A 14,516-nucleotide genomic window follows, 5' to 3' on the forward strand; every position below is an offset into this window, starting at 1 on the left:
GTCTAAACTCTGACCTGCTTGTTAGGTTTGTCCATTGCCTCCACAAACTTCAGAGAGCTCGTGGAAGCAGATCGGATGGTGTCTGTCCGGCCGAGATGGAACATCCTCAGGGAAGCACTCTCGTAGGTGGCACAGGGCTGCCCATACATTCTGAAAGGGAGAGAAGTTGTCACGGGGCTGAGCTGCGACTTATCTTTGCAGCCAATTCTCCATCCAAAATACGCAGGCAGATCTGCATTTCTTATTGGCATCCTTGCCTCTTGGGAGTGCAAATTCCAAATAGAAAGGATGAGAAAAGGTGAGAAGAATTCAGAATTACAAGGATATAGCTCCATCCCCATTAAACCCATTACATTTCCCTGCTGGTGTTTCATACTTAACTCGTATATGGGCAAATTCTTGCCCACCCCTTTTTGGCCATGAAGTGCTATCTGCTGCATCTAGTTCCAGAGGGAAAAGGGAGGGTCTGGGAAAGAGGCCTAGATCCACCAGCCACACTGACCTCAGCACCTGCTATATTGGGTGGGCAATTATTTTGGGCAGAAGGCTGCTTACTGAGTTTTGCAAGCCATGGAGGGCTGCATGGCAGGCAGCCAGGGGCAGATAAACATTAATTTTCTAAATTTTTAGAGGCCCCGTGGGCCGGATAGAATGGCCTGGTGGGCTGCATCTGCCCTGCAGGCTGCATTTTGCCCACCCCTGTGCTATATAGAGGCACAAATGGAGTAGGGGCTACTGTAGTGGGTGGGCATCCTGCAGCCCATGATAACTGAGGGCCTTTCCCCAAATCAATTTGGTGCCCAGTCTGCTTCATAAAACTGCTGACTTACAGTACAGTGAGGCTCTCTAGACTGGAGGTGGGAAGCTTACCTGCTTGTGTTCTACTTCTTACCTATAATAAGCCAGCTGCAGGGCTAGCTGGATAAAAGCATCTGGACTTAACTTCTCAGACTTGGGGAAACTCTTCCCAAAGTAGTGAAAGACTGTCACCTTGATGTCCAAATCTTGCACCATTCTGCAGAGAGATGAGAAGGAGAGATTCCTTAGGGTGCTGCTTGCAGTTGTCATGCAGGATCACAGAACCCAGGCTTTTGTGAGCCCCCCGAGACTGCAATCCACACAAACCTGTGCAAGGAGAGTGGGATCTGTCATACCTGAACTTTGGATAGTGAACTCAAGCTCAGTAACTAGACACTGCCCATGTAGAGCATTGTATAAACAAAGGCTCTTTGTTACTGTTAGAGACATGGTCCAGACTAGATTGGCCCATGGCTTGATCTAGTAAAGATTGAGTCTATGACCAGGAATCCACACTGAAAGTAGATTGGGATGGATAAGCCATAAGCAACTTTTCATCTTTGTCAAGGAGGAGTCTCATGAACATACTTTTCAGCCACGCTCAATGTAGCTTATGCCCAATTAGACACTAGGAAAGCTTCCTGAAAGCCGATGCCATCCTTACATTTTCCTTCTACTTAGCTCTCCAAGCAGACACATGGGTTATTCCTTTATTCACTGATGGAGATTCCCCCCCCCCCCCCCCCCCCGGTGCTTCCTGTTATACTCACATATTGAGGTTCTGCTTTGCTTTCTCTATGTCATTCTTGATTTCTGGAGTGATATTAAACCTCAGTTTCTTAGGCATTGGTAGAGGAATCATGGGCGATTTCACCAGCTGTGGTTTCTTCCTGCACAGAGAAATGAGTTTGAAGCCATTTTAGTCAGACTTCTGATAGAGACATGCCTATTGCAGTGATTGTGCTATGAACACCTGGAGAGGCTATTCCCCATTCCCCACCTATAACACTGTCATGTGCTGCAAAAGCTGGTGTCATAAATTTTGGTTTCTCCAAATATGCCTCTGTGCAGAGGAACAAATACAGACACTAGGGGCACAACAGGTCTTGTCTAGATTATAGCTCTAATGTCATTCATAACCTTTAAAGAAATATGTTCTCTGTTGAAAATTATCTGTTCTGTGATGGGGGTTAATCCTTGGTCATTTCTACAAGTGCTGAGGCAGCAAACTCGGGGCATCCTTAAAGTTCCTCCACAGAAGCTCCCAGGGGGATGAGCTGGTGAAAGGAGAGCATTACTACAGACAGATGGCATGAAACCCATCTCCAGATTAGGGACAAAAAAAGCCAGCCTCACGTGTACTCCACAACATGATCCAGAAGTGCAACAATGGGTGGGCCCTCTGAGGGAGCATGCTCATACACCAAGCCACAGGAACCATCTTCAGCAATGATAAACTGCAAAGAATATGAGAGAGAGAGAGAAAACAGTAAAGAAATGTCTCCTATATGTAACAAGGGGCAACTTTAAAGATGTCTTGACACCTCACTGGTGCATGCTGGAGAAGGCTACATTTCCATCACTGCATAGAAATGTTGGAACATGCCAGGATATTTCCCGGAATCCACAAGACAGAGCAGAGGAGCAAAGCTGTAGGTGGGCTAGGAGGGTCTGGCTTCATCGTGCTGGTTTTGTTGAATGACTGGCAAAAGATACAACCGAGAGACCAGCACCTTGGCAACAAGATGTGGGCTGACAGTATGATTTTTTTGGAGGTTCGCTTTATCCCCTCCATCCTGAGAAGACTTACTTCAGTTACTTGCAAAGGGGGGGACAATGGGGCATTGTTCCATACACAAGGTTGACCAGGGAGAAGCCACGTAATCTAATTATGATGGCAGTGATGGGAGAGTCCTTTTACATGACTGATTCTGTCCACCTCCAGACCAGGACACAGCTTTCAGGTGGAGGAAACTGGCTCTTGAATGGCAGCTACTACTCGAAGGCATTTCAACAGCATTTCAGGGCTGAAAGGAGAGTGGATCATAGAGATGTTGCAGGGTGCCAGCCAATGCCTGAAAGAAGCAAGGCAGTTTCTGGCAGAGACAACCAGGGCAAGTGACTGGCCCATAGGAAATACAAGGAACAGACCTCATTAGGTTTGGGCAGCATCCAAATGGACATTATTCATCACAGGCAAGCAACGTATAAGCAACACAAAGAATAGCTACAATCAGGACTGCACTGACCAAGCGTGGGCAGGAACACAAAAACAATGAGACGTCATGGGGGCTGACAAAGGTGCAAGGGCTTGTTTGTGGGGGACCTCCAAACTCTGCAGAGCAGCTCCACAAAACCTAACGAGTTTCATGCAATCATCATCAATTCCCTGTATCACTTCCCCACACCCCTTTGATCTGGGAAGATCTACTAAATAGTTCTGGAACCTACTGAAACTTCCAGTTCAGAGTCTGTCTCCCTCAGACCTAATTTAGCCAGCTCTAATTTCTCAGTGCCACCAGCTCCCACCTGAAGGGTTTTGTCGAACCATCGATTCCCGCTGTTCCAGCGGCTGCCTCCACCGTGCAGCATCTGAGCAGCCACACGGCTCTTGTAGATGTCCTCAGAGACCCGGGGCATGGGTGCATCCAGGCAGACAGTGAAAATGCTCTTCTCGATTGAACGCACAGACTCCTTGTTGGTCTTGTCTAGGAAGGGAAGCGAGTGGAAAATAATGGAAGGGGGTTAGAAAAACTGCATTGACTTTGAGGAAGTCAAGATTTAGGGGAGCAGACTGATAGCGCTTGGTGATACCTTTATCCTGAAGTGTGTGTTGGCCACAGCATGGCGGTGTCCAGTTGTTAAAGGCATTGACTGTCTGGCTATTTCAGATTGGAGGCTGTTACCCTCAGAGGGATTCTGCCCCCCTCACTTGTATCAAGCCCCTGATTTTTTGTTTTCAGCTTGGCTGCTTTTTCACCCATTTGGGGAGTGAGATGTTCCAGGATTTCAGCTCTGTTCTGCACCAAACCTCAAAGATGTATGTATGCTTAAAACAGTAACAAACATTTTTGGCAGCAGGTCTAACTTGGCCATAATCCAACTAGATAAATACATCTCTCTTGTGCTCCTTAGATGGTTAGAAAGCCCACTGATTTGGGCAGTGTGTGCTTACAAAAGGCTTGCGAGGAAAGGGAGACCCAAAGAACCCAGCACTGCATGGAGGGTGGATGTTTCCAGCAGTCTCGCTGTTTTGTTGGCAATGTGCCTGGGGGAGGTGGAACAGACCTTTGATGAGGTTGTTGTAGGCCCTGGCCCAGCTGTTTCTGTGGTTGGTGGTGAGGATCCCGATGGGCTCTTTGTTTGTTTGGAGGGAGGAGTTCCAGATCTTCTCCAGCTGGATGAAGATCTGATCAGCGATGAGGGGGCTCCCATCACTATTGTAAACGTCCAGCTCAAAGAACTGAGGATGGGAAGGAGGAAGAATGAGGAGAGACACAATGAAAGAAGACTTAATCAGCCTGGATGACAGTAGACGCTCCTGGATGGCAAAAGCAAAACCTGATAGCTCAGCTAAGGGGCTGATGTCCAGAGCGGGCTGAGGGAGGGTATCATAGCGAGGTGGTAGTCTGGGCGTTTGGAAGCCCAATGTTCAAGTCCTATTACAGCAGTGTTGCAAAGATAAATGCATTGAAGACCAAGGTGCTCAGAAATTGTGGTAACAAGGCCCAGGTTAATAAACTACAGAATGACTTCTGACACCACCTACGTTCTGCTATTTCTGAGACCTGATTGTGGCTGTTGGATCCATGCCAAAGGAGACGTTTAAACTGAGTGAACCATTTGAGCAACTGTGGAATCCTAAACTGCCAAGCACCCGCTATACCTGGAAGTTGTGAACCACAGAGATGTGTGGGGACCACTTTTTCCCTCTGGCATAGTTCACAATGGAGTCATGCTTCGGTCCTGGGATTCGGCAGGAAGAGAGGATCTGGTAGTACTGGTTCATGCAGAGGGGCTTCTCACCCAGGTATTCCACAGGCAGGGTCTCGCTGGACAGTGAGAGAGAAGAAAGGGAGTGACACGAGAGGGAAAGAAAACAGTGATGATCGCGCACACAGACACACGGCTCTCCATTGTCTCCATTCCAGTAAGGCACTAAGATCTGGATGAAGGCACTGTGTACTGGCTGGGGGAAGCCCAGACCTTCAGTCTTTCTCTAAACAAAGCCTGTGTCAAAGCCTCACCTCAGAAGGTCCAGGACCAAACAGGATAAAGATGATCCTCTCCAGAGACTGGGAATTAGGTATAAAGCGAGGCAAGTCTACAAGGCCATCAGGCCATGCACACATATACACACACACACACACACACACACAAGCCTCACAAAGAAGGCAATATGATTGTTTTTATAGCACCTGCAGGTGTGGAAACCTGCACACAACATTATTACGTGAGACCCTAGAAGTAGAGATGGAGCAGGCTCACTTCACCATTCAGCTGAGTGAAAAGCAGGAGTAAAACAGCATAAAAAGCATAATACACATCTGCTCTTCCAGTCCTTTTGGGGTCAGTGACCCCAGCTGTTGCCAGTAGCACTGATTTGCAGCTGTTTTTATAATATGTGGATTTCTGTCCTGGAGTTTGCTTTAAGAGAGCAGTTTTTGAACTGAACATGCCCTCGCAGATGCCCAACAGAAGGCTGGAAAGGAAGGAGCAGTTGGCGTGGCAGAAATGCATTTCACTCACTTGTCAATCATGGTCTTGAAATCCAGGACACCCTCAATCAGCTTGGCAGCAAACCTGGAAAAGGCAAGTGTGATGATTAGATGACCACAAAGGACATTTGGGATTCCTGGGGCAAAGCAGCAAGCCGCTTCCCAACACCCTGAGCCCTGGCTGGTGGAGCTATCACCCTGTGCTATGGTGGGAGGTAGTTGGGTAGCTCTGATGTCTGTCCCAATGCAGCTGCTCTTTCCACAAAGAGGCTGGTTTGGATAAGTTGTATGATTGTAACTCAAATGGCAACATGTTAAACATGTTCTGGTTTTGTTGCATTCATAATGCTTAAGATTAGCTACAGCAGTGCTAGGGGACTCCCTGTGCCTGGGGTGGTACAGGCACCTAAGACAATCCCTGGCCAAGAGCCTATAATGGAATAGACCAGGAAAGGAGCTAAAGAAAGGAAACAACTTGTCTGGGGCTCGCACCAAAGTCTCCCATTAAGAACCTGGGTAGCTGAATGCGGATATTAATGGTGGAAGTGTTAGGCACATCTAAGCAAGAGACCATCTTGGGTGTGCTGTGCCACTGGATGTTTGAAAACCCATTAGAAATATTTGCAAGAACAAGCTAACTGCGAGGATTATTTTAAACAGTCAAAATCTGTGTTCCTGGGGGCATTCACAACAGAAAATGCAAGGGCCAGAGAAAGCAAAAGTGGCAAGTCAGCCAGCCTCGCTTGGCTTTCAAAATAGAGACATGCAGAGTACACACAGCATGACAAGCTTGATTTTTTTTTTTTTTTAAAGCCTTCCATGTTTCCTAACCTTAGCATTCAAAATTCACAAGTGAGACTTTCTCTTCCACCTAGTTCATTACATTAAATTAAAGCAGTAGTGTTTTATTTGCTTTCTGGTGCAAGTAAAATTCAGCCTTTAGCATTACGTTCGGCTATATGAGTTTCTGTCTGCAACCAGGAGCGCTAGAAACCTTTTAAGAGTCTCATGTAACCTCTTGACTGCAAGCAACGGGGGCATTTATTAAAACAGTGTATCATGTAAGCCAGCAACGAGCTGCTCAGTTTTAGTTTTACTAACAAGGAGTTAATAATATAAGTAAGGATTTGATTTATTTTAAATAGGATTGTAAACTCCACCCTACCCCTTTAAGACTCCCTCCCCACCCTCCGCTCCCCAATGCTACTGGCAGATGAGGCCCAGACAGCATAAGGCTGTGCACAAAGAAGGAGGATTCTTTCACTCTGGTTTCATCCTCGCTCCTCTGGTTGGCTGATATTTTTAATCCAGGCAGAAAGCTGGAGCAAGTGACGCTGGGTAACTGTGGAAAAGGTTGTCCTGTACAAAGGTCAAAGCTGCTGTTTTGTATGCACAGTTCAGGATGTGATGGGCCTGGCCTTCCACAAAGCTCAGATGTGCAAGCACAGCTAAAGAAAAGGGGAAGAAGGGGAAATAAAATCAGGGGCAGGCTCAGATGAGGGTGAGAGAGTCTGTTCCATGGGCAGGATGGTCTCGAAGGAGGGAATCTGCACTGGTGATAAGCAGAAGGAAGATAAGCCAGCAGCATTTAACTGCAGGTAGGGCCTGGGGAGGAGCGCTGGTGACAGACCATGCTGCTGCATGCTAGATCTGCACAAGTAGTGACAGAATCGTGGGAAGTCCTCTGCAAACACAGATGTCCAGCGCACACAGCACTGCCAGTCAGCCAAGGTGTGCAACAGTCTGGCTCCTCTGCTGGCCAGCAGAATATAAAGACAAACAGGTTCCTAACTATTGTAGGTGTGTTTGATAGCTCTTATCACCATTCTGAGCACCTCGTCACCTTTAATGTGCCTATCCTCTCCACCCCCTTGTGACATGCTCTCGTTCCTTTTTTGTATATAGGAAACTGAAGTGCAGTGAGATTCAGTGATTTGCCCAAGGTCATAAAGAAAGTCTGTAGCAGAGCAGGGGAACTGAACCTAGATCTTGAGCCCCAGGTTAGTATCTGAACCACCTTTTCTAGCTTCCCCCTTGGGGGGGCATCCTGCTGCAACAGTACTAGCTGTGAACCACCCCATAGCCGGCATCCAGCCCGGGAAAAACAGCTCAGCGTTTCCCTCTCCCAACCAATCCCCAAACAACATGTGAAACTTTGGGGAAGAAAGCCGACAGCCAGGAAGGCTATTACCTGAGCTGGCCTTGCCGATCCAGGAAATCCTGTTTAGGTAAGACCACGCCAGGGCTGGAGTGAACCACGACCGGCAGGCGGTATTCGAGGTAAGCGTTTTTCAGCCACCATTCGGAGAGCTGGGACCGACAGGAAGGGTGTGAGAATGGGGCCCCACATTTGGTTGGGTTGCACCTCATAAAATATCTGGAAGACCATCCTGCAACTCACACTATCCCACATTGCTTTGCAAGTGAAGAAGATGGGGGATTGCAGTGAATTTTCCCATACTTTGTTGTTTGTAGGCTGGGCAGAGCAGGGGGGCTTGTGGAACCCAGGCTTCAGGACTGGTGCTTTGCGGATGGGGGTGGAAGGAAGGGCTTCCCCCAACACTGCGGGATAGCGGTGCCATTTGAATGGAGCAGCCCGTACTGCAGCAGCCAGTAGTCAGGCTGCCTTGTTCTGCTGCATGGGGTTTGGGCAGCTGAGGTGAGTTTGAGGGCACACAGCTGAAAGAGGAGCGAGTAGCAACCAGTGGTGTGCTAGGTCTCAGCACATAACGTAGCTGACCAGAGCAGTGATGGCCTTCAGGGGACCTGAAAGTCATGAGGACTCTGCTTAGATCTGCCTCAGTCCTCTGAGCCCAGTGCTCAGGGCTCCGCCACATACCCAGTTCTCAGTTTTCTTGGCTCTCCTCTGCAGGCCATTCTGCAGTCTTTCCCCGACGCCGCCTGATTTCCGGAATTCATCCACCAGCCCTTTCGTGTGGTTCAGTTCCTCCTCACTGACAATGGGCTGCAGAGTCAGCAGGTAGCGATCCAGGGTTTGCTGAAGAGCCGGCACCGGGAGACGTGGCAACCCCTCCTGGTGGGCTAAGTACCTACCTGGGAGCTTGCCCAAAGCCACTGGCTTCACTAAGCCACCTGGCTTGGCCTGGAAATCACAGAACACATGACTTGACAAGCTTCATCTTGGTGCACAAGGGAGAAGCAGCTCAGATTCATGGCACCCTCCCGATCCCCCATAACACATGGAAGTCTCAATTAAAAGATGAGACTAATTAACACACAAACTAGCCATATATCTCCAGCTTCCCAGATTGGGATGATCATGCAATATCCAGAAGCACAGCAAAGGAAGAACTCGATCTCCTCCAAGGACATCTGTTCTCAGTTAAAGGAAATGCTGCTGGATTAATAATACATCAATCTTCCTAGCATCTTCCAGCCGCAGGTCTCCCAGCACTCAACATTAATGGGACTAAGCCTCAAAACCCTCCCACCTCTCTCCCCTCACCCAGTGGAAGGCAGGCAAGAAAAAGAAGCCTGGTGGGACTAGATCACCCCTTACTGAAATGCAGGAGCCAGCCATGCTGCCCTAGTAGTTTAGGACAGGAAGTGAAAATGAATCCTGCAGCAAATTAAGCTGCCCACAGGAATTTGGGGAGGCAGAAAACAGCTAGCAAATTTAGAATTGGAACATTACCTCCTTCCCAGCCAGCAAGGATGCAAAATCTAGAGTAAACATGGAAAGCTTTGTTGGAGCTGGTTCTGGGGAGAGGAGGTGCACTGCTCAGCTCTAGGACAGGCATGAACAGCCCAGTTGGAAGCTGCAATGTAGGTGCTTGGGTGCAAGTGGGAGAAGTCCATAAAGGTAGGTGATGCACTGATTCATTAGGGACAGAATAGGGCAAAATTGAGAAGAAAAGCCTTAGCGGCAGGTGTGGGAACAATTTCATCAGGTAGAGAAACAGACTGTAAAGAGACCAGAGAGAGCAGCAGAGCAATGTCAGCATCTGGCCAGGACAGGCACTTGCTGACCCTTCTCTGGAAACTAGAGGTATCAATTTTGGCAAGAATTAAGGGGCACAGTGAACATTTACAGTGTGCTTACATGCCCTCTGCTCCCCCTTCCTTTCCCACTTGTTGGGCCCAGCAGGCAAAGATTCCTGCTAGGAACTTCAGACTATGGAAGAGGGAAACTGCCAGCTGGAAGGTGCCTGTGGGACTCAGTTGAAGGAAGGTTTTTTCCCAAAGGTCATGTGCAGAGAAACAAAGTGGGATCCTGCAAAGGTGTGCAATCTTGCAGGATCCAGTAATTTGAAGGGGGAAATCAGGATTTTGTGGGAAGGTTAAAAAAAAGAGAGAGAGAGAGAAAGGAAGGGAAAATAATCATTGAAGCTTGATGAAAAAGATGGGCATTGAAAAGGCAAGAAGGGATCAATTTTGAGGGTACCTACCTTCTTTGGCAGCTGATTCCTATCCATCGCTGGAAGAAGGAAAACCCTGTAAGCCTCTCTGTCTCTGCCTCAGGCTTCCTCTCTAATCTTACCCTGTTCTAGCACACACACGGAGTTGTATACTTTAGCAACCTTTGCTCTCTGACTGCTCTATTCTGTCAAGAAAACACAAAACCATACATTGTAGTTGCAGAGGTGCCAAGCCACCTCCCAGCCAGTATCAGTATTGTCTGGCATGTCTCCAACCCCTCTGTGGCTGCCAGAGCTCCCAGGTCCTTTACTCCATCACCTGCAATCAGAGAGTTTTGCTCTTCATTGCAGGGTTGGTGCCAGACCGATGCTCCCAGAGGCAGAAGAGATTTGTCCACACACAAGAAAGCACACACCATGGGTAGCGGGCAGTAGCAGAAGCCTCTTCATAAAAACTGAGGTGGAGGGAAGGCTTCTAGTGGTGGCAGAGGAATGTAGCCTTTCTGCACAGACTGCTAACTACAGTGGCTGCAGTGTCTCACGTGGGCCAAAGTCCAGCAATAACCAGTCAGACAACCTGCGTCCAGATTGATCAAATGGTCATTAGGTGGACATATGAATTCAGTGTGTGGGCCAAATCTGAATCAGTAGCCTGCAGACAAAAGGCCACGTCCTGTGACCAATCCCCAAAGACATAGGCAAGCCAGATTCATGATTGTCAGGCTGCGTATCCTGAATGCTAGGCTCTTGGCAGTAGACCCACAATGATAACACCGCAGGCAACAAGAATATTAGCATCCCTGCAGCCTTGAGGATGGCTGTGTAACTAGATGCAATTAAACCAGGGGAGGGCAATTATTTGGGCTGGAGGGCCACTTAATGAGTTTTGGTGAGCTGTTGAGGGACGGGGGTGGAAAGGCAGGGTGATACCAATTGATCCTATCCAGCCCTCTGGCTGCCACCAGGAGCCTGAGGAAGCGGGGCTGCATCCGCATTGAGGGCCTGGGCCATGCAATGCACAGACTCCTCTACCCCCTGCATCAAGCACCCCCCCCCCCGATTTTCTGTTGGTGCTACGCAATCCTGGCACCATGGCTATCAACAGCTAGGCCTGCACGGGACAGGGCATGATGCAGCATGCCAAGCAGGTGTCCTGCCCACCTACTGAGATGAGCTGCCGCCTTCGTACCATACCAGGAAAGTCGGGGGTGGAGGAGGCTGTGCACTGCACGGCTTGGTCTGACCTCAGGTGAAGCAGAGCGGAGCAGTACAAAGTGCAGCCCTCCCTCCTCACACTCTTGGTGGAAGCTGGTGGGCAGGATAGGATCAACTGGCAGGCTGGATATAGCCTGCAGACTGTATTTCGCCCACCTCTGAATTAAATCAAAGCCACATGGACATATTTGTAGCAATGTTCCATTAAGAAATATCACCATGAGCAATGAGCTGTTTGGGACAACACGCTATTTTGTTTGCTTGTTTTCAAATGGAAAAAAATCCTCATGGACTATACTGTGAAGGATAAAAACCCAAACTATGAAGCTCCCACCCCCACTCCCAGCATTACTTTTTTAGGTTTTTATCTCCAGCAGCTTTTGTTTGCTTGTTCCAGAGTAGTAACTACTGGGTGAGTGCTGGGATACTAGTGAGCAAGTCTGACCATAGGAGTTGTCAGAAGGCAGCTGACTCCTGGCTCTCCCGTCCCCATGGGAAATGGGGACAGCTCCTCACACACAGGGGATGCTCTGCACTTTTGTTTGGATGGCCTGGCTCACCTTGCAGCTTGGTGTTTGTGCCAAATTGCACTCCAGCTAAGCTACAGGACACCATTGCCCTGTTAGGGTCATGGCATGACTAGTAATATGTATTAGTTTGCCAAAGGGTTTGTTTTATTGATTCCCTTGGACCTGTGATGTGCAGATTACTGCACTTTGCCCTGGGGACTTGCTGCCCCCTGCCTATTCAGGACTTCACACAGCAGAGTACATGGGCCTGGAGTCACAAGAAAGTTTTGTGTGATGTCTGACACACACACTCAGCCACATGCAGACTGTCAGATAGGGAGGTTGGTTGTAAAGGGTAAAACTGAAGAGCCAAACCCCGAGTGTCCTGGGACAAACTACAGCATGGGGAGAACAGACCATCTGTTCAGGAAGAGAATAAAGACCCATTCTGCAGCTCTCCTTTCCCCAGTCGCTGCTACTGCCAAGAACATCCTCTGGGCAACTGGGTTTGACCAGTCTCATGGGCAGCAGCATGTGTGAAATCTTCTCTGACAGCAGGGGAAGTGCTATTGTAAAAGCTTCTACAGGAAACTGGTGCCCTAGGACCTTGGCTACCCTACAACATTGAGCTTGCACCAAGAGTGATTGTCAGCAGCGGCCCCCTTTGTCCAGATTGGAAATGGGCTAATTGCTTGCCTGTTTCTGATGGACATTTTCACTGCTGCAGTGGATCTCTGATGACAGCCCATGTCTCTGGCCTGGTGCAGACACACAGCAACTACACAGTCGTAATGGAGGAAACCCCCTCGTCTACACAGACAGGGAGGCTACTACCCCTGAGGGCACCAGCTTTGACAGCCACAGAGCCTGGTGGGCCCGTGCACACCAGCACCTGTGGCAGCCTCCCAGAGAGAAGCCGGCCTGCCTTGCTGCTCCCCTTCATGGCACCTATAACAGGGATCTGGGGATACCAGGACAAGAGGGGAGAGTCCAGAGAAAAGTGCGTGTTGGGACCCAAGCAGAGATCTACACTGCTATTCCTGGCACAGCAAAGCAGCTCTGGGCGAGGGTGATTCCTAATCAGCCTGACACAGAGAGCCTCGCCCAGGCCTGCCCACCCCGGAGAATGACTCCATTGGCCACCTGTCTCTGGGCAGGAGGTTCACGTGCCGCAGGGCAAACGCCCAAAGCTCTGTTGGCAAGGGAAAGGGAAAGGTAGCCTGCGCCTGGCACTCCGCCACGAGGCAAAGTCTACTCACGGCCCGACCTGGCCCTGGGTGCAGCTTCCCCCGCCACCCACCTGCCCCGAGCTGAGCTAGCCCTGCTCCTCCACATCCTGCTCTGCTCGCAGTGCTTGACCTCAGCCCGCAAATCCCATTATAACGGCCCAGAAAGGCCAAAGCCCTTCTCCCCATGCCTCCCCTGGGGCAGGGTAGTGCATCGCTCTCTGTGGCTTCCCTCCAGCGTTGCCAGGTGTACCATCATTATTGTATTTGTGCAATCATTTCAACCCTTGTACGATCTATAACAGTAAGAGTGTTCAAAATACACGCTAATTTTGGAGGCAGCTAATGTGCAAAACCCAAGTCACTCTCCGGGAGCCTTAACTGACTTTTGGGTTTGCTTCCTTTTTGTCTTTTTTTGCAAAAATATGTATAATACATATATAACTACCTCTAGCAACCTGTCAAGTGAGCACTGCGGTTCACTTGGCCAATTAAAACAGACTCTGACAGTTAAACTACAGCAGTCCTGTTACACTGCTTGCATGCACGGCCTTTGTGTGACCGCCGGCCTCCAAATAAAGAAACACGTCCACTCCTGTGACCCAGTTCTCACTGGGCAGCTCAAGTGAGCAAGAGAAAGTAAACCAGAAGAAGACTTAGTTGCAGGCTTATTTGCATATTTATCAGCGTACGATTTCTTTTTTCTCCAGCAAATACGATAATTTTGAACTTGCCATGATCATTTCATGTTTAAAACCTGGCAACGCTGGTTCCCTCCTGCCTCCGCGGTGCAATAACAGCCCCATGGCGGGGCAGGGGCAGCTGCACTTACCAGGCTCCTGGCTAGGAAGGCCAGCATAGCTCCTGCCTGCAGCAGACCCCAACTCGGCCGCGTCCCGGTCCCGCGCCGCAAAGGCAGGGACAGGCAGCAACTTCCAGGGTAACTTCAGCAGCTGGGAGGGGCCGGCACTCCCGCCATCTTTGTGCGGGGCAATGTCCTACCTAGTGTATGGAAGGGGCACCATCTTTCTGCGGGGCATCCCCCCGCACTGACCAATGAGCTAGCGCCCTGCCATGTTTGTGAGGGGCGGGCTTTCACTCTGAGCGGCGCCGCTGCCATCTTTGTGAGGGGCATTGCCCCACCTCCCCGCTCTCTGCCCTAAGGGAAGGGCAGGCCGGTTTTGGGGTGCACTGCTGCATGCGTCGCTGCTGATGTCTCCCGAGCGGGCAGCGGTGACTCTGAGCGCACGGGGGGCGAGGCGGGGAACTGCTGGAGTCCGGGCTCGCGGGTGGGCCCATCCTGACACGGGGGGAGGAGAAACCCCTCCGGCCGCTCCCGAATTCTCGGTCGCTTGAAGGATCGCGAGTTGTTCCTACATGCCCGCTCGCGGGTGTTGCCCGGTACAAACATGGCCGCGCTAGCAGCGGCGGCGCCCGGCATGCTCCGCGCCAACATGGCAATCTCTTATGGGACAGACGACGTGCCCTTCCCAAAGATGGCCGCCGGACTGCTCTCCGGGTGCGTGTCGGGAGGGCAGAGGTGAGAGGTGGGGGGTGATAACGGCGGTGGCCCGGCTCCAGGAAGATGGCAGAGAGCGAGCGGCAGACAGGTGAGGGCAGAGCCTGCGGGTCCCGGTGGGGCGCGGGGGTCACTTGGGGGACGCAAAAGAC

At 50.1% G+C, this 14,516-nt stretch overlaps 2 protein-coding genes across 6 annotated transcripts in view; one reads left to right on the plus strand and one right to left on the minus strand.

The window, feature by feature from the left end:
• Positions 1–13,840, minus strand: part of CRAT (carnitine O-acetyltransferase) — a 20,434-nt gene extending 6,594 nt beyond the window's left edge. Inside the window, exons 1-12 of one of the 4 annotated variants that reach the window (XM_006272294.4) lie at positions 13,678–13,840; positions 9,926–9,954; positions 8,356–8,619; positions 7,708–7,826; positions 5,548–5,601; positions 4,685–4,850; positions 4,087–4,261; positions 3,328–3,506; positions 2,155–2,255; positions 1,569–1,688; positions 893–1,015; positions 15–150 (exon numbers count right to left, since the gene is read on the minus strand). In XM_006272294.4, coding sequence (XP_006272356.1) covers positions 15–150; positions 893–1,015; positions 1,569–1,688; positions 2,155–2,255; positions 3,328–3,506; positions 4,087–4,261; positions 4,685–4,850; positions 5,548–5,601; positions 7,708–7,826; positions 8,356–8,619; positions 9,926–9,952 — 1,464 coding nt within the window. In that variant the 5' untranslated portion in view covers positions 9,953–9,954; positions 13,678–13,840. Of the gene's footprint in view, positions 1–14; positions 151–892; positions 1,016–1,568; positions 1,689–2,154; positions 2,256–3,327; positions 3,507–4,086; positions 4,262–4,684; positions 4,851–5,547; positions 5,602–7,707; positions 7,827–8,355; positions 8,620–9,925; positions 10,081–13,677 lie in introns of those variants that run through there. The other 3 variants (XM_019500959.2, XM_006272293.4, XM_019500960.2) reach the window with 3 other exon arrangements.
• A 471-nt stretch (positions 13,841–14,311) lies between these two features.
• Positions 14,312–14,516, plus strand: part of PTPA (protein phosphatase 2 phosphatase activator) — a 32,946-nt gene continuing 32,741 nt past the window's right edge. Inside the window, exon 1 of one of the 2 annotated variants that reach the window (XM_019500971.2) lies at positions 14,312–14,455. In XM_019500971.2, the coding sequence (XP_019356516.1) occupies positions 14,431–14,455 (25 nt within the window). In that variant the 5' untranslated portion in view covers positions 14,312–14,430. The remainder of the gene's footprint in view (positions 14,456–14,516) is intronic. The other variant, XM_006272292.4, reaches the window with a different exon arrangement.

The sequence above is a fragment of the Alligator mississippiensis genome, chromosome 12, assembly GCF_030867095.1.
Source record: "Alligator mississippiensis isolate rAllMis1 chromosome 12, rAllMis1, whole genome shotgun sequence".
NCBI classification, from domain to species: domain Eukaryota; kingdom Metazoa; phylum Chordata; order Crocodylia; family Alligatoridae; genus Alligator; species Alligator mississippiensis.